The following is a 19,197-nucleotide window of genomic DNA, read 5'->3' as shown; positions in this document are numbered from 1 at the left end:
GTAAGTTGAACAATGAGAATAAGAAGTGGAGAAAATTAATTATAGACAGCTCTTTATTCTATGGTAATTATATGTTCCCATAAAACACTGAAATCCAATATAATTTTTATTTAAAAACTGTTTGATAAGACCATATGTTTCTGTAAAGAATGCTTTACATTTCGTAGCTATGACATTCATCACCATATTTGATTAATGATTTTAGCTATTTTAATGGAAATAAATGGGCTGTGGATAATGTAAAGCTTTGGAAGCTGCACACAAATAAATGAAATGGGTAATCAGTCATAGAGAGTTTCATTTAATTTTCTCTAAATAAGTCCTCCAGGAGGATGGCTGTCTAGAGCTGGGGAAAGGGTTAGGGCAACATTCAGAAGGCTGGTGAAAATGAAAGTCACAGTGACACAAGAAAACATCACCTTGTGGTAAGCAGAAGAGGTAGCCATTTATCTTTTAGATGAAATCCGTGGTTGGAGTACAGGATTCCAAACTCGAGAGCCTTGTCCCTAGCCAGCCAATCTTCCCCACCACATCTCTGATGGAAATATATGCACAGGGGCCAGCCAGAGCAGAGGAATCCTTTATTACCAATGGGCTTTCACCCAGACCCTAATGAAGAACTTGAGTGAGCTAGACTGCCCTTGTGGGTCATAGAAATTCAATTCAGGAACATTGGGCTAGGCTGCAAAGGACCACTGTGCCTGAAGGCATGCCCTGCCCCTAGGAGGCTGATTGCAGGAAGGAGCCCTGAGCTCCTGAGGCCACAATGGAGGTCCTGGAGATTAAATTCTGTTAATAGTCCCTCTTAAGGTACTCATCATATCAACTTGCTGGGCCTACTTTCTCATTTGTGCGCAAGTTTGAGGAATGGGGAGATTGAATAAGACAACCTCAAAACCTTCCGTTGAGCATTAGCTTTCCGATTCCTGGGTTCTGTGCAGGGTGTGGCAGTAAGTGTCATGGAGAACTGAGGTGGGGGTAGGGGTGGGGACTTTGGTCCTCCATATCCAGACATATGAACAGACAGGTGATGGCACAGTTTCTGTAGTACGTGCTGCAGATGCCTTAAATAGCCACCAAGTGGCCAGACTGGCTGAGTGGTGGTTTGAATTGGTCCAAGTTAAGTATTTTTAGTTGGATACCACAGATAGTGCATTTATGGCCATAGTTCACCGAATAGAGAGATTGTTTCCTTTGCCAAGCCAGAATCGGATATTGGCTGCCAGGCTTGTGTTCTGGGACATCCAGATGTCAGGGTATTATGCGAGTGGTGCACGTGAAGGAAGCTCAATGAGACTTAGCAGTTACTTCTGTTGGAAAGCAGTTTCAAAGCTATAGACACATTTTATTCAGGGCTGGTGAGCTTCACTGGTGTTTCGGTCTCCTGATTTTTCATTTTGTTTTGTTTTTTGAAGTTTGATTACAGTGGTGTTGTACACTGTTGTGGTTTATTGTTTTTTAGTGATCCTGTTGCTCAATAACCCTGTAGCACTCTGCTCTGAAACGGTTAGCACCAGAACTCCACCTAGGAGAGAGGTTGCTTATTTGTTTTTAATGTTAGTCTATGTAAGTCAATGGTCCCAAACTAAAATGTCCACAGGAACCAAGCAAGTAATATGAATGTATACATAGTGCTCTATGTGAACAATCTCAGGTTGGGAGTCCTGTGATAAATTTAGAAACAATAATCTCATCTAAAGTCATTGAAGTTCAGTCGAAAAACTTAAACAAAAAACTACATGAGCTGGATTCAGTCCCAAGGCTACCAGCTTAGGATCTTTCGGCTATAAGCCAGCTGACTTCAACTATCACTGCTCTGTTTGTTCAGTCTCAGAGATTCTATATTTATGGATGTGAGCCATTTGTAATTTCATTTATATAATTGATTTCAGCTTTTACCTTAGATGAGAAGACTGGCTATTTCTGGGATAAGAGTGCCACCAAAATTTTCACTCACAAATTGGAAGCACGTCAAAAGAAATCATATCTTCATGGAAGTGTTTTTTAGTTTCTGGCTTTTAGAGGCTGAATCTGTTTAGAGTAGAGATGGAAATCTCAATCAAAACAGTTCTGAGTATTTTACATCCTTTAAAAATTTGCATCACTGAAGATAAGGAACTCTAAGCATATGAAACTCTCACTTCTGCTTTGCAAGTTGTCTACTGGGTATATTCAGTTCTCTTTGTCTTCTTGGTCTTAGGCAGGCATGGAGTTAGTGGCCAGAGCTGAACTGGGAATGGGACAAGTTTGTGTTCATTCTCCTCCCAACCCTTCTAACAGCCTTAATTTCTGTATCTCTGTTTTCTCTCTGGGGTATCCTCTAGTCCTCATCTCTGCAGGGAAGGAACAAAGAAATGAGTGAATTCTTTACTCTTAGCTGTTAGTCATCCACCGGCTTTTCCTCCAAGGGATGTTTGTGTTTTTAAAAGAACCTGATGGTAGAACAGAAAATCAGAGTTTAACCCAAAGTATCGCTTTTCTAATGAGAGTATTCCTTGTACCTGCTAAGCACGTAATCTGGGGCTTGGTAGCCTCCCAGTGATAACACCTGTGTTGTCCGCTTTAGGTTAGAACTGCAGAACCAGCACCAGCCACTGAGCATGAAGAAGGTTTTGACTTCATCTTTTAAAATTTGCATTATTCAAACTCATGTCAGAGTTCACGCAAATTCTTGCAAATGTGTTTTTGTAAGAGACTGATGTCACCTTGCTTCCCTGTGTTTGGTGTTGGCCAATGGGAGGGTTATAAGAACGTCGTAGTCATTCCTCAGAGCCACTTAAAGCTGCGCTAAATTTGTGTGTTTTTGATTATGCTTTCTCCTCAGGGTACTCTCTCAACTTACTCCCTTCAGGAAAATTTCTTGAATGAATAGTCCACCAATGCTGTCTCTGCTTTCTCAACGCCAGATCATTCTGCAATCCCTTGCTATTTGGCTGCCATCTCTAGTCATGTTACTAAGTTTCCTTCCTTGAAGAATATCCAGTGGTCATCTGGCCATCTTAGCCATTGGTCTTTTCTTCAGCCTTCGCTTCTGACTGGTTGTTCTCTACCTGGGGACGTTTTTCTTTCTTTTCTCCCTCTCTTTGCCTTCTTTGGCTGACATCACTTCTTTCAGGAACCCTTCCTTCATGACTCCCTTCCCCAGGCCTTATTGAGGTACTTCTCCTATGAGCTTTCATAACACATCCTGCTTTTCTGCTATTAAACTTACTGTACTATATTTTAATTAGTATATTAGATATTTCCTCCTCCAACACCTTCCCAACCCTCACTTCTGACTGGCTCTGTGAGGGCAGATATCATGGCTGTTGTATCTACATCATTAACCTTTTACCTGTACATAGTAGGTGCTCAATAAATGTTCGTGAAATTAACAAATACATAAATGAAGATGACATCTGAACAGTGATATCTACAGGTTCCTCAAAGTAGACCATGAATCCCTGATTCTCCCTAGTTCCCTTAGACCTCCAGTTAGAAACTGTAGAGGGGATCTTAAATGCTGTCAATAAAAAGTGACATCTGGCCCTGAGGAAGAAGACAGTTTTCAGGAAATCCTGGCCATTCATATTCAGCCACTTCGTTACCAGGCAGGGAATCTGCATGGCTTATGTTGAACAAGTAACTGCTACCCGTTGATAAAATGTGTGAAGTGGATGAGTTTTAAGGATTCTGACCATCAGCAGAATGGGAAGCACATTGTACAGAAGACCAGGCAACTGGGCTATAATCAATTGATCATCATTAAGGAGGAAGAATTTGAATATCTGATTGACCACTATAGCGAAATAGACTAACAGTGAGAGGAACTGTTATAGTATTGTGTATATTCAAAGCCATGTAGACAGTACTGAACTTTCTGGGTCATTTAAACAATTATTAATTAATTAATTAATTAATTATTTTGAGATAGAGTCTCTCTCTGTCACCAGGCTGGAGTGCAGCAGCATGATCTCAGCTCACTGCAACCTCTGCCTCCCAGGTTTAAGCGATTCTCCTGCCTCAGCCTCCCAAGTCACTGGGATTACAGGTGCCTGCCACCATGCCCAGCTAATTTTTTGTATTTTCAGTAGAGACAGGGTTTCACCGTGTTAGCCAGGATGGTCTTGATCTTCTGACCTTGTGATCCGCCTGCCTAGACCTCCCAAAGTGCTGGGATTACAGGTGTGAGCCACCACACCCGGCCTATTTTTTTTTTTTTTTTTAGACAGAGTTTCGCTCTTGTTGCCCAGGCTGGAGTGCAGTGGTGCAATCTCCACCTCCACTGCAACCTCCACCTCCCAGATCCAAGCGACTCTCCTGCCTCAGCCGCCAGAGTAGCTGGGATTACAGGTGCACACTACCACATCTGGCTAATTTTTGTATTTTTAGTAGAGATGGGGTTTCATCACGTTAGCCAGGCTGGTCTAGAACTCCTGATCTCAAGAGATCCACCTGCCTCGGCCTCCCAAAGTGCTGGAATTACAAGTGTGAGCCACCACACTCAGCCTAAACAATTTAAAAAGTAGTTTTAACTATACATTTTCACTTTTTGGATTTTAGAATGTAATGTCCCTTCCCTTACCTCTGAAAACCTGACTGTTATATTCAGGGAGTTACATCTGTTCTGAAGATCTACTATGTATTGGGACAGGCTTTCTGGAGCATTTAAAAAGAATGTGAAATCCTGATCACATGCATCTTATCTCTTGAAATTGGGCAGAAATTGTTAATTGGGTGTAAGGGCAATGAAAAAGCACAGCTTTATTAGGCAGATTTAGTGAGCAAATGTAGGTTCATAAGTACGTTATGGACCAGTGTGATTAACAACAGTTTTTTTTAAAAATACGTTCTGTAGCTTTTGTGTAGTTAAGAGTAGGTATTCTATGTAATCTGTTTTAGAAATATTTTCATTGAAGACTATGGGCTTTATAGCAGACTGAAAGAGCTCTGGTGATATGAGAAACAGATCTGATAGGTGACACTCAAGCTCATCCCACATCAGTTACCCTGCTCAGACCTCAGACTCAGATGTGTGAAGTGGAACTCCTTGCCCTCCCACTTGGCCACACCTGTTCCTCTTCTGGACTTCCCCTTTTCTATTAATGTGTGCCTCCCTCTTTCCCCAAGTCAGCCAAACTCAGAGCTTCCCAATCAGAACTAACTTCTGACTTACCTTACTTCCTTTATTACCTGACCACCCTCCCTCCACTGTTTTTTGACATGGGGTCTTGCCATGTTGTCCAGTCTGGTCTCAAACTCTGGGTTTCAAGTGATCCTCTCACCTCAGTCTCCCACATAGTTGGGATTACAGGCATGAGCCGCCACCACACCCAGCTAATTTTATGTTTTTAGTAGGGATGAGATTTCACCATGTTGGCCAGGCTGGTCTCAAACTTCTGACCTCAGTGATCCACCCACCTCGGCCTCCCAAAGTGTTGGGATTGCAGGCATGAGCCACTGCGCCCAGCCACACAGCTCTTGTTTCCTATTGTCTTGGGGCATATGGCAGATTTGCCTTGAAGTATATTTTTGTGCTGTGCTCAATCAGAGACACCATAGTGTAGAGCAAGTATAGCATGGAGTGAGGTCAGAAGACCCACGATTAGTCTTAGCTCACACTCAATCCCAGCTAGGTAACCATGGGCCAGCCACTTAATTTCTCTAAGGATCTGTATCCTCATCAGGAGCAAATAGAGTTAGTAATACCCAAGATTCCTTTCTTATAGGATTGTTATGAGGATCAGTGGCAGCAGCATTTCATGAGTTAGAAACTACCGCTATGCTGATACTTAGTAAGAGTAGAGATGTGTTCTATTATGTGCCTAGGATTGCACCTAACACATAATAGGTCCTTCATAAATTATACTTATTATTTCTAAGGATATTAAAACATAGCTGAATATAAGCACATACCTTGTTTGGTTCTGTACTGGATTGTTGAGTCAGAATTTGGGGCTATGGTCAAGTGGCATACTTTTTTCTTCTTCTGATTCAATTACAAGATATTAGAGACAACCAAGGTGCTGCCATTTTACATTCACAGATTAATTTCATCCATTAAAAAAATCAGATGACAAAATTAATTACACATTGTATAATGAGGGATCCCAAATTGGCTTTAGAAAACACAGTGTATTGTAAATGAAAACAGTCTCTGAAGGGAAGCTCACTCCTAGGAGACTTGCTTAATAAATGTTTATTGCCTACATATCTTTAGTAAAGAGGTGTCTGGAATTCCCATCTGGGATTTATTAATCTAAATATTCAGGTGGTCCAGTGCAGGATGTTAGTTCCTAACTTAAAGGAAACAAAATTTCAATCTGAGGTGGTGAGATTGCTGCTCTTTTACAGTGGACAGCTGCTCCTGGTGTCTTGCTTGTCCTGGAAATGCCATTAATTGAAATGGAATTTTGTTCAATCCATGTTATTAATGGTTCCTAAAGCAACTGTGGTGGGTTGATAGGTGGCTAGTAAGGTTGTCTGTGTAAAGATAATCACAGTCTATTAGTTGAAGTCTGGAGTCCACTGGACTTCTACTGGGGATGTTTGCATTTGCTCGGCACTCTGTTTATGAGGATGTTGAAGTATGTGCGTCCATTCTGTGCATGTTGTAAAACAGAAGGTTTGCAGCTGTCAGATTTATTTTTTTCTTGACTCCTTTTCTGACAGAATTTTTGTAAACTTGATAGTTTTATGTATTGTCGAAGATTACTAACCTCAGTTCTCCAGATGTCATGCAAATTTTCTTGTCTTGTTTTCTTTCTCTGAAGATAGCAGATATTTATGTGCATAGTTTCTTGTAAGGTGATTTTTGGGGAAAAGGAAATTAAGATTGTTCTTATATGCTATCATAATTCTATATTATGAAATGATTAAATGATTATTTTATCAGCTATATAGTGCTTCGAAAGTATCCAACAAGTGTTGTGCTCGCTAGAAAGGAGAACAAACGAATGCAAGGTATAATCTTGTGTTTTAAATAGCTTATGGAGCTGCCTCAGAAGACAACTAGCATCAAGATTATCAACTTTAAGTATAGTACAAGTTCACTGTAGAAGTATAGGTCCACTGTGGGCTTCAATAGGCTTTTAAGAGGAGTTGGGACCTGGGTATGGCTTTGAGAGGGGTAAAAAGAGGATGTAACAGCTGAAAAAATCGACCAGCAGCAGCTGTCCCCACTGTGTGGCCACACAGGGTGTCATAATTCATCATAAGGTTTGTCTCAAGTAATTTCCAGTTAGTGAAAAAAGGTGTGACAAATTTCTGAATGATTCCTTTTCAAATCACTCATATCTACGTGTATGTGGGGGCATACATTCAGGATTTTGCCTCTAGTAGCATCCTTCACACTCACTGGCATTGCTGTTGCTTTCTTTGGGAGAGAGAGGTTGGCATTTCAGCAGTCGTATTAGTCCGTTTTGTATTGCTATAAAGAAAAACCCGAGTCTGGGTTATAAAGAAAAGAGGTTTATTTGGCTCATGATTCTGCAGGCTATACAAGCATGGCACCAGCATCTGCTCAGCTTCTATTAATATCCCAGGAAGTTTTTCCTCATGGCAGAGGTGAAGAAGGAGCAGATGTGTCACATAGAGAGGGAGCAAGAGAGAGGGGAGGAGGTGCCAGGCTCTTTTAAAGAACCAGCTCTTGCATGAACTTATAGAGCAAGAACTCATTCATTACCATGGGGAGGGCACCAAGCCATTCATGAAAGACACACCCCCATGACCCCAACATGTCCTATCAGGCCCCACCTCCATCATTGGGGATCACATTTCAACATGAGACTTGGAGGGGACAAACATCCGCAATAGCAGGCATCCTGGAAATGGGGCCTCACCCACAGCCTGTCCTATTGGTGTTGCCTTCATGGGTGTAAGGACTGAGGCAGCCGGTTGTTGTCTGGCAGGTATGAATTAACATATTTTTAGCTTCAGTGAGCATCTGAATTTTCAACCCATGGTCTTGTTTAAGGGAAACCAGCTGAAAATCTGTTAGGCAGTGCTAACTAGAGATGATGGCTTTACTGACAGCTGCAGGAATGGAGAGAAAAAAAGGCCTATCCAGGAAACATGTTGATGTGAGATTAGAAATAGGGGGGACAGAGCACCATAATGATAACTGTAAGAACTGTAGCCCCCAGTGCCTAAGTGAAAAAAACTTAATATTATAAAGAAATACTAAGTACGGTTAATATTAAGGCTCCATCTATGCCTTCAGAGATACCCCTAGATAGGGCGAGCCTCAGGAACCATCCAAGCAGACAGGTCCTAGTGGCAGCTGGAAACACGTAGGCTAGAGCAGAGCCTTCCAAATGTTGCTGGCTCATGCACCCTTAGTGGTCTCAGTAATTTTTTCATGCCATTTCTAGGACAAAAGAAATACTTAGCAGTTTAATTTGTTAAGTGCTTAGTTCCAAACAACGTAGTATTTCTGTATTAATAACTTTGTAGTTGTGAGAAAATAATACATATATATTGAAATATAAAAAAATGTTTCTATGTTACTCTTCATTTCTTTCTTCTTTTTCTTTTTTTTTGGGGGGGGGTGTCTTGCATTGGAATACTCTTCATTTCTTATTGGAATGTATGTACCTGTGAGCATTGCATATATTGGTCTGGGTCTAATGGGAATATAAAGTACACAATTATCTAAAGGAAAGTTTAAAATAAAGGTATATTAACTAGGAAAACAATGCGGCAGTTCCTCAAAAAAATTAAAATTAGAATTACCATATGATTTAGCAATTTTACTTCTGGGTACCTACTCAAAAGAATTGAAAAGTTGTCTCAGAGAGATATTTGTAAACCAATAGCCAAAAGTTGGTAGCAGTCCCAGTGTCTGTCTACAGAAGAATGCATAAACAAAATGTGATATATACATACAATGGAATATCATCCAGCCTTAGAAAGGATGGAAAGTCTGACATGCTACCATATGGATGAAGCTTGACAGTGTTAAGTGAGATAAGCCATCACTAAAAGACAAATACTCTTTCATTCCACTTATGTAAGTTACCTGGATTAGTCAAATTGATAGAGACAAAAAGTAGAATGGTGGCTGCCAGGGGCTGACAGGAGCAGAGAGTGGTGAATTAGTCTTCAGTGGGTACAGAGTTTCAGTTTTGCAAGTTGGAAAAAGTTCTAGAGATGGATGGTAGTGATGACTGCACAACAATGTAAATGTACTTACCGCTCCTGAACTGTACACTTAAAATAAAGATGGTAAATTCTATCCTATATGTATTTTTACCACAATTTAAAAAAAATACAAAAGGAAACAAACTTAAGAAAAAGATGAATAGTTAACTATAATGGGGACTGGCTAATAGGAATTAAAGACAACTTTAAATAACAGGAAAGCAGATAGAAGGAGCAGCCACTACCCATGGGTCTGATAGAGCACCCAAACACATGCTTGTCTCCACTCCAGACCTTGCTGGAGAGGTGATGGCTGGTTGTGGTCCCTGGCTAGCAGCAAAGTCACTAGGGTGCTGTGCTGGCAGAACTTGCTAGAAATCTGTTCTCTAAGATGCTAAGGAAAGCTATTCATGTGCACTGGATGCACTCTGCTGCAAAATCAACTGAGAGGGATGCCAGTGGAAGCTGCTGGAGGCTGGGAGGTGCTGACCATCGTGTTCAGCAGGAGCCAGTTGCTGAAGAAGGTGTGGATGCTCTAGGAGCCATGCATGTTTGCAGCAGCCTGCAGAAAGGGTATACCGGAACCAGGAAGGAAAACTGCTTCTTTCTGCAATTGTGTCTACAGTGCTCTCCACTGATGAAGCTTAGAATGGTACCGGCTAGCAAAAGAAAAAATATGTAAAGGTCCCTTCTATGTCTTCACATAGTGGGCAATGAAGGGCAAATTTTGAGCTGTGAGGCAGTAAATATATCACAGTTCCTCAGACTTTGAAACTGGATTGAACTGCGATACCCTAATATCCTGTTCCACATTGCTTTTCTTTTCTTTTCTTTTTTTTTTTTTTTTTTTTTTTGGAGACGGAGTTTCACTCTTGTTACCCAGGCTGGAGTGCAATGGCGCAATCTCGGCTCACCGCAACCTCCGCCTCCTGGATTCAGGCAATTCTCCTGCCTCAGCCTCCCGAGCAGCTGGGATTACAGACACGTGCCACCATGCCCAGCTAATTTTTTGTATTTTTAGTAGAGACAGGGTTTCACCATGTTGACCAGGATGGTCTCGATCTCTCGACCTCGTGATCCACCCGCCTCAGCCTCCCAAAGTGCTGGGATTACAGGCTTGAGCCACCGTGCCCGGCCTGCTTTTCAACTAGTACTTGCATTTTAACATAGCAACCACCACCAACCTAGCTTTGCAAAGAAATGATGTCATCAAAGGGAAAATAATGCAATCTAATGTCAAACTGTGAAATAGCTTGAAATAGTAATTCATGCAAGCATCTGAGAAATGTATATTGCTGTGTTTCCCTCAAAGACAAAATATCCCACACACCTCTGTGAGTTTGCTATAGTGCCCTGAGGTACACTGGCACATAATTTGGGAACCTCAGAGCTAAAATCATGTCTTTTTCAGCAAATCATGACCACATCACTCTAACATATGAGATTATAAGATGCTAATTTGGTTAAGAGTATAAGTCATGTGTAAAGTGAAAATTGAATGGGGTCAATATTATTTTAAAAAACCTCTTAGGAAGTTACCAGATTGGAGACTGATATACCATCTGCTATTAAGTATAAGACTTACTCCCACTGTTTCCTTAGCATTGAAACAGGCTGCTGTTTCTTTAAGACCAGATCATAGAGTTAGCTTGCCTTTGAGGCATTTTTCTATGTAACGATACATAGCCTTAAACACAACATTCATCATCAGTGTGTGAGATGCTCACAGTGTAAAAGTCCATGCAGAGAGTAGAGGAAGAGAAGAAATGGCCAATTCCCAACTCCCTCATGCTTACACTGTAGCATAAAATCAGTAGGGGGAATGGTAGCCGATGTACCCATTTAGATAATTTCTTTCTGTCTGATATGGGCTGTATATTATTGAAACTGAGAAAATTAGTTGGTATATGATAGGATTTTGCTGAGTTCAGTAGTGAAATATCTGTTGAAACAAACTTCAGATTGAAAAAGTTGGTGAATTTTAGATATCCTGTTTCTACTAGGAAATTTATGGACTTAATATTATCTTATTTAGGTAGGCTGGCACATTGTTCAGGTGAGCAGTTTCTCAGAAAATGCATTCATTTCCATGATGCCTACAACTTGGTGAATTATAACTAGTGCATATTTCTGCAGCTCTTCTTTAAGGAGAGGCTAACTTAAATTTTGTAACCCATTCAAGAGGAAAGACTTCTGATCCATGCCTTTCACCCTACCTTCAAAAATAACCTCCCGTTTTCCCTGAAGCCCTGTTTGGGTAAGTTCTGCTTCAGTTCACATTTCACCACCTGCTGAGTTTGTCTGTTGAGTGTCAGTCTTGGCTACTCTCAACTGCAAGCCTAGGTCAGCCTTTTCTGTCTCCTAAGCAGTTACCAGTTGGCACAATTGTTAATAGATTCTACCCACGTCAGAAACTCAATGTGAAAATCAAATTATGGCAACTAGAAGTGGGTTAGACTTTCAAATAGATCTCAGACCAGGAATCTGTGGTCTGAATTCCACAAATGGAGAACTACGTTTGTCTTCTTTGTAGATTTCACATTTCAAATTTTGTTCAGAAACCTGAATAAAGCTCTAAACTGCTAAAATGCAGTCAAGTAAGGCCCATTACTCAACCTGTCTTGGCATTGTTTTCTACCCCCTTGGAGCGAGCACACTGAGGAGAAAGATTATCACTGGGTGCCTGGAGCAGAGCTGCTTGCTTCTGAATGCTCGTGATAATCAATAGCAGATGTGTGGCTAGCACTGGAAAGTTGCATAACTGTCTCACACTGAATTCAGCTACGTCATGGCTCCAGTGCGAGGGTCTCCACTACGTTGTTGAAAAATAAAATTTAGTTAAAAACCTATGTTTATCTCATCACAAAATTATTTCCTTGCTGTAAGGATAAAGGCAGTAGTAGAGTGGAAATAATTTGACAAATACTGCCCTTGGACTTGAATTTCAGTTTGATATACAGAGGAACTTTCTAACGGTTAGGATGGAAATGGGGTTGTTTTTTCAAGGAGGGTGTCTCTGGTTGTCAAGGCAATTCTGGATGAATGCGTGTTGCCGGTGATGTGATAGGAGATTGCTTTACCAGCCAGGTAGAGGATTAGAGTAGACAATCTCTGGCCAGGTGCAGAGGCTAACACTTGTAATCCCAGCACTTTGGGAGGCTGAGGTAGGTGAATCACCTGAGGTCAAGAGTTCAAGACCAGCCTGGCCAACATGATGAAACCCCGTCTTTATTAAAAATACAAAATTAGCCGGGCATCATGGTGCATGCCTGTAATCCCAGCTACTCGGGAGGCTGAGGCAGGGGAATTGCTTGAACCTGGGAGGTGGAGGTTGCAGTGAGTTGAGATTGCACCATTGCATTCTAGACTGGGTGACAAGAGCAAAACTCCATCTCAAAAAAAAAAAAAGTAGACAGCATCTAAGGCTTCTTTCAAGCCTGACTTTCTGCACTGTGATTTTTGACCCTTTTTCCTCCTGCTACTTTTCTAAAGGAAAGCTGAGGAAGCCTTGGTCAGATGTGATTTCGTGCTGCCCTGGGCACCTCAGCCCTGCCTTTCCTCTTCTTCCGGCTGAATCCCTTCTGTGGCTCCTCTCGTGCTGTTCCCATTCACCTGGGCACAGGGAAGAAATTCGGCCCTTTTGCTTTCGTTTTCCATTGCTACACCACACACATTAGATTGCCACACCTATCTGGAATATTGACAGAGCCAGCATTTAGGGCCTCCAAACAGACACTCTTAAACAACCTGGGACAATCTGGCCTTATTCATTACTATATTTGGAAGAGTGATGAGGGGACCCTCATGATTTTCAGTGTTCCATCATGTTCTTTACCCACTGAATCATTATAACAACCCTGTTAAATAGTGACATTATTCTTATTGTATAGATGTGCAAACGAAAGCAGAGAGAGGTTAAATTTGCCCATTTTTAGAGGAAAAATTAGGAAATAAGAGGAAGAAAACTCATCTTAATACAAATGAGGCATAGACAGTGCTTATTTAGCTTATGGGGGTGGCCCAGGTCTCCCAAATTGAGTCTGGTGTTCTTTTCCTTGCTCCTGGCAGCTGCTGTCTGATGAGGCTTACTGAATTTTTAATTAAGGTCCTTACTGAACTTTTAATTAAAAAAAAAAAAAAGACTCATAGTTTCAGGCAGCTGAATAAATAGAAGCTATTGAATTTATAGCATATTTAAAGCATTAACTATCAGAAATTGAATGGCTTCAGTTTAAGGCTGTGACCAAATCATTTGAACAGGGAGATGTGACGATGGTTCAGTGCTAGAACCATGGCCAGCCATAAACTTTATGGGGACTTCCCAGTATTAGCAATCTTCAAGTTACTCCTCTACAAAATAAGGGAGGACTTGGATTTTATAGGAGCAGTTTAATAGAGTGAGACTGTCTGGATATAGGAGACAGGAGGCTTAGTCTGCATTCATCGTGGTCTAAAGAACATTATTACTTAGTTTTGTGACCTGGAGCAAATCATGTAACCTCCATTTCTTTATTTACATATCTGTAAAATGAGTATGATGACCCAAGGGGGCTAATTTGGGAGTCTAAATAAAACCTAATACAAGACATTATTGCTAAGTACCTCCAGCCCTCCATATCTGTGCATTCCATATCCATGAATTCAGCATCTGTGGATTCAATCAACAGCAGATCAATAATATTCCAGGGGCAAAAAATTCTACAAAGTTCCAAAAAGCAAAACTTGAATTTGCCGCTTCCCAGTATTGTGTTGAATTTGTGTGAAGTGATATGTAGGCATTGTGTTAGGAATTATAAGCAATCTAGAGATAATTCAAAACATATGGAATGATATATGTACTTTATATGCAAATGCCTTGTCATCTTATATGAGACTTGAGCATCTTTGGATTTTGGTATACTTAATGGTCCTGGAACCAGTCTCCCACAGACGCTGAGGAATGGCTGTGTTATAAAAGAAGGACCATGGGTCATAAATTCTTCAAATAATATTTTCTGACCTGACTTTGAGAGTATGCTTGTGTTTTATCATCTGCTAAAAGCTTTTTCACAAGAAAGATTTCTTAGGAGAGAAATAACAATGAAAGCCTAGGAAACAAGCACATCCCAGATGTATTGTTGTCTCCCTGTGTGTGCTCATTTCTGACACCAGCACTTCTTCCCAATCTCTCAGATTTAGGCACTCACATCCAGAGTACTGGTGAATGTGTAGAATTTATGGGAGTGGTCACTGGGCAGATTGAAGAGAGAGATTACCCATAACTTCACACTCCCAGGGCCTGGCCACCACTGGCTTTCTCCCTCCCTCATCTCTACACTCATCCTCAGCATCTTCCTTTCATGTGGTTCTGCCCCAGCCTACCTCAGCCTCTCCAGTCTTATCTCACTCAGTGCAGATGGTCCCTGGTTTACAAATTTTTAACTCTATGTATATTTGTGTGTGTGTGTGTGTGTGTGTGTGTATGTGTAGAGAGGGGTCTGACTCTTGCCCAGGCTGGAATTCAGTATGTGATCATAGCTCACGGTAGCTGTGAACTCCTGGGCTCAAGTGATCCTCCTGCCTCAGTCTCCCAAGTGGCTGGGACTACAGGCATGTGCCACCATGCTCGGTTAATCTTTTAAAAAATTTTTTTGTAGAGTTAGGGTCTTGTTATGTAGTTCAAGCTGGTCTCAAACTTCTGGTCTCAAGCTATCCTTGCACTTCAGTCTCCCAAAGTGCTGGTATTAAATGGGTGAGGCAGTGTGCCCAGACTGACTCTATTTTTTTTTTTTTAACTAATTTTTACTAAAAGTGATACAAATTCAGTAGAAACTATACTTTGAACACCCATACAACCATGCTATTTTTTTACTTTTAGTACACTGTTAAAAAATTACATGATATAGTCAACATTTTATTATAAAATAGGCTTTGTACTAGATAATTTTGCCTAACTGTAGGCTAATGTAAGTGTTCTGAACACATTTAAGGTAGGGTAGGCTAAGCTATGGTGTTCAGTATGTTACGTGTATTAAATATATTTTCATCTTAAGATGCTTTTATCCCGATGTAGCCCCATCACTAAGTTGAGGCACATCTGTACTCATCACTTAAGGCCACTTGAGGCACAGAGCTTGACCTTCTGCAAAGGTGCATAAATGACTCCACTGCATTCGGACATCTCCTTCTTCAATTCTAGTAAATAAAATTTTCTTAAGGCTAGGAGAGACAAATAACCTGGGCCAGGGAGGGGCCGTGGAGATACCCACTTAGGCTTATGTTATGGAAGGGTAAATGTAAACATGTCTGAGGATAATAGGAAGAACTCAAAGCCTGCAGGCCTAACTAGGCGAGAGACCAAAACACAGATCTCTCTCACATACGAAGAAACAGGAGTGAAAGCCAACTTTTTATATAGATGGTGGAAGCCTTTGAAGACATTCAAGGGTGTAGACCAAAGTGATACTAGAAAAGTTGAAGAAGATCTCAAAGTCAAAGAGAAGTAAGCAGATCAGCCTCATATCAGCAGGACAAGAAAAAAAAATGACTATTTTGGTGACCTGAAGTTCTTGGGAACTAGAGTCTGTAGGTGTGTAACTAGTTTACAAAGATGCTTCATATTTTTCACTGCAGAGAACATAACATTCTTGAATGTGAGTGGAATACATGTTACCTCCTGATTAAAATGGTACCTTGTCTTCCCAGTCTGGGGTTTTCTAATTTGTGTGAGTCTGAAAACTCACTGATCTCCCTTTTCCTTAACAGACATCTGGGGAGCTATGAGCAAAAGGCCTAAAAGTCTAGGCTTTTAAAAAAAATTTTTTTTAGCTTTATTTAAGGCATAATTTGGAAAGAGATTTTTCTGCTGCTCTGTGATAAAGTTCAGTTGAGAGTTAGGGTTAATAAACCTTCCTTAGAACTAAGGTAACTTGGAAAGTTGAGTTCTTTAGGTTTGTGGTGAAAATTAACAAAATTATATCAATAAGTTCCAGGTGAGTAGAATCCATCTACATATGACACATACAAACATTTGATTATACCTCGATGAATGAATAAACATTCAGAATCTTGGCCAACATTTTCATTCTTCCATCTTGACGCAAAAGGTGGGAGTTCCATTAGTAGACACTTGTAGGAGTTCAACATAGTATCTAAGTACAGTTTGTTATTAAATTGAGTGTTGCTAACTTAGTTGCAATTTTATATCAGGAGGTCAGTAATAGATTTTTGGTATGACTGCCACACATGTCGCCATGTGAAGGATGTTGGGGTGTTTCTTAAACATACAAGAATGAACAGTCCCACCTACTGCAGAGAACAAATCATTATGATGTACTGGACCACTATTCACTGGGGCCAAGAAGTTAAGTTCTCTCCTTTTGAATAAAAGCACAGCAAAATCAAGATGACCTAATATATATCGGAGCACAGCAGAAGGCCAAGGGGAGCCTTAGAGAATAAGCTGCCCTTTGTCACCATGTTGCAGGGTAGGGGTATGGGGCAGTGTAGCTTGCCCAGAGCAGATGGCTTTGAGGTTGTACAGGAGACTGAGGACAAAGTCCTTATTCACATAAAGCCTTTTAAAATAAGCTGAGCATTCATTGCTCTTGAGCTAAATCAGAACATTCTTCCCCAAGGTGACTGCTTGCTTGCATTTACATACAAAGGAAGTTTCTCTCCAGGCTTCCCGAGGCTGGTGGTTGAATGTTTAAAGATCGATGGAGCTGCTAACATGAATTAAAAATGAATTACAAGGCTGATTTGGGGGCACTTGAACTGTTCATTCAGCAGTTGTAAAACAAGTAGCACATCAAAGGACGTGTATTTTAACATAGCTTATGTGGTTTGTGCACAGTGGACTTGCAAAATGACATTTAATAAATATTTCTTATGAGGGTACTTTCTAAAAGAAGACATTGAAAGTAATTCTGCTGTGGGCAGATTGGGCTTGAAATTTGGGTTGTCTGGATTTGTGTAATCATCACCTTGAAAAGGTGTTGCTTTATCCCAGTTATAGATCAGTGGAAGCTCTATTGTGTAGCACACAGCCCTGGTGAGATCCCTGGTGGACTATCTGTGGACATCTGGATTCCAGTGAGGAAGGGCAAGGATAGATGGTATAAGGAGAGAGGGGGCAGAACAATGACTTGGGCAGGACAGGAAAGGCTACTTGTGACTGGTGAAGGAGCATTTCTTTGGGTTCAGAATGATCCTCATCTCAGGCTATCTCCCCGTAGGTCTGAGATTACCTAGTGCAAGGTATACACATCAGTAGCTCCTGACTCAGGATGTGTGGCAGAGGGGACCATGAAGTGAACTGTGACTTTTGGAAGGGTGCAGCCGGTTACCCTTTTGGTGGCAAGGTCAGTTTCCGAGAGGCTCCACAACTCTGATATTTTCCAGATGTTTCTCCTCTTTTCCCCTCTCTGGCTGACTGTGTCTTCCTCCCTTCATCCTGCTCTTTCAGTGAAATTGAGATAACATGTTAGAATCTTAGGCATGTTAGAATCTCTCAGCAGTAGGAAGTGATTTAATATCTAGACCCCTTATATTAATATTTATAACAGCCTTCACTGCTTGTGAGTAGCATAAGCACACTTTTCTGTTCAAACTCAATACTTAAATAAAACCCAAGAGTATCTTTTATAAAAATTTACTTTTAATGGTGCAATAGTTAGTAATAATCCATGTAGTCCTTATGGTTTTCAAATCCCTTTTTGCTTATATTACCTTGTTAATAAGGTAATATAATATAGACATAAATCTATGAAGTAATACTATTTTTTTTTTTTGAGATGGAGTTTCGCTCTTGTTACCCAAGTTGGAGTGCAATGGTGTGATCTTGGCTCACCCCAACCTCCACCTCCTGGATTCAAGCACTTCTCCTACCTTAGCCTCCCGAGTAGCTGGGATTGCAGGCATGCACCACCGTGCCCAGCTAATTTTGTATTTTTAGTTATAGAGACAGGGTTTCTCCGTGTTGTTGAGGCTGGTCTCGAACTCCTGACCTCAGGTGATCCGCCCGCCTCCACCTCCCAAAGTGCTGGTATTACAGGTGTGAGCAACCGTGCCCGGCCAATAATACTATTTTTATCTTCATTTTACAGATAAGGAATCAGAGGCTTAGAGAGGTTAATTTCCATAAAGTCATCCAAATAATAAATGGCAGAACTGGATTTAAATTTAGACTCTTTAAATCCATGTCTTTTGTTTGTTCTTTTCATGAAATTTGCCATAGTGTTTCTATTGTTTTTTTGCCTATGCAAAATGGGAAATGAAGAAGAAGAGAAGAGCTGGAAAATAAATTTGTCAAAAGAATATAATTTTTCTCATTTTCCGAGCGGATCTTTCAGATATATTATTTGGGGACTTTTTGCCTGAGACTGGCGATAAAACAAGTGTTCTACAAAATACCTCCATAAGACAGGTCTATCAGTGGCAGCTTTTGTCCCTGCTTTGCAGAGGGAAAACCAAGGCTCCATAGAGCTAAGGGGACTTCTGCTCAGCCAATTTGCAGGAGCCTGTGGGCCAGACCAGGGGGGCAGAATTGAGGTCTGTTCTGAAGGCTCTTCAGGTTCTTTATTCTATCAGCATTTCAAACCCTGAAAACCTCCCCTTTAGGATTTTGAAGGAATTCATCCCCAGTCGTTTTGGGTAGCAGAGAGGGAACCATGCTCCCCTGCTGAGGAACGGCTCTTTGGAGTAACCGCTGCAGTGATCGCCTGGGCTGGGGTTGGAGTAACAGCGCTCGCCCGGGGCTGTATTGAATGAGTAAGCAGCCTCATCTGTTTCTGCTGTGCAAAGGTAAGGGTGGAGGCCGCTCCACTTTCTTCAAAAGGCCCCGCTCTGGGACTTGTGAAACTGTGCTCTGTAAAGCTGGCCTTTCCAACCACATGGGTGATTTCCATGTGACTTTCCTACAAAAATAACATGCAATACCCAAGCAGCTTTAAAATCCGTAATTTTTGGCGTGCAAGACTCCAAGACAGAAGGTCAAATGGGTATCAAAAAAGTGTAATCCAAAAATACAGAAGCATTGCTTCTACCGTATAAGCATTTATGTCAAACTACAGTGTGCTCTGAGATGAGACTTCTTTT

The 19,197-nt window shown here is 41.0% G+C and overlaps 1 protein-coding gene across 4 annotated transcripts in view; it reads left to right on the top strand.

The window, feature by feature from the left end:
- The window catches only part of TNFAIP8 (TNF alpha induced protein 8), a 125,657-nt gene that overhangs the window by 63,719 nt on the left and 42,741 nt on the right, over positions 1-19,197 (top strand). Inside the window, exon 1 of one of the 4 annotated variants that reach the window (XM_010339518.3) lies at positions 11-18,903. The exons of the other annotated variants lie outside the window; for them this stretch is intronic. Within the exon in view, the coding sequence (XP_010337820.1) occupies positions 18,867-18,903 (37 nt within the window). The 5' untranslated portion in view covers positions 11-18,866. Of the gene's footprint in view, positions 1-10; positions 18,904-19,197 lie in introns of those variants that run through there. 4 annotated transcript variants of the gene reach the window in all.

The sequence above is a fragment of the Saimiri boliviensis genome, chromosome 1 (genome assembly GCF_048565385.1).
Source record: "Saimiri boliviensis isolate mSaiBol1 chromosome 1, mSaiBol1.pri, whole genome shotgun sequence".
Lineage (NCBI taxonomy): Eukaryota > Metazoa > Chordata > Mammalia > Primates > Cebidae > Saimiri > Saimiri boliviensis.
The sequence above is the reverse complement of the archived record's forward strand: the minus strand, read 5'-3'. Positions and strand labels throughout refer to the sequence as shown.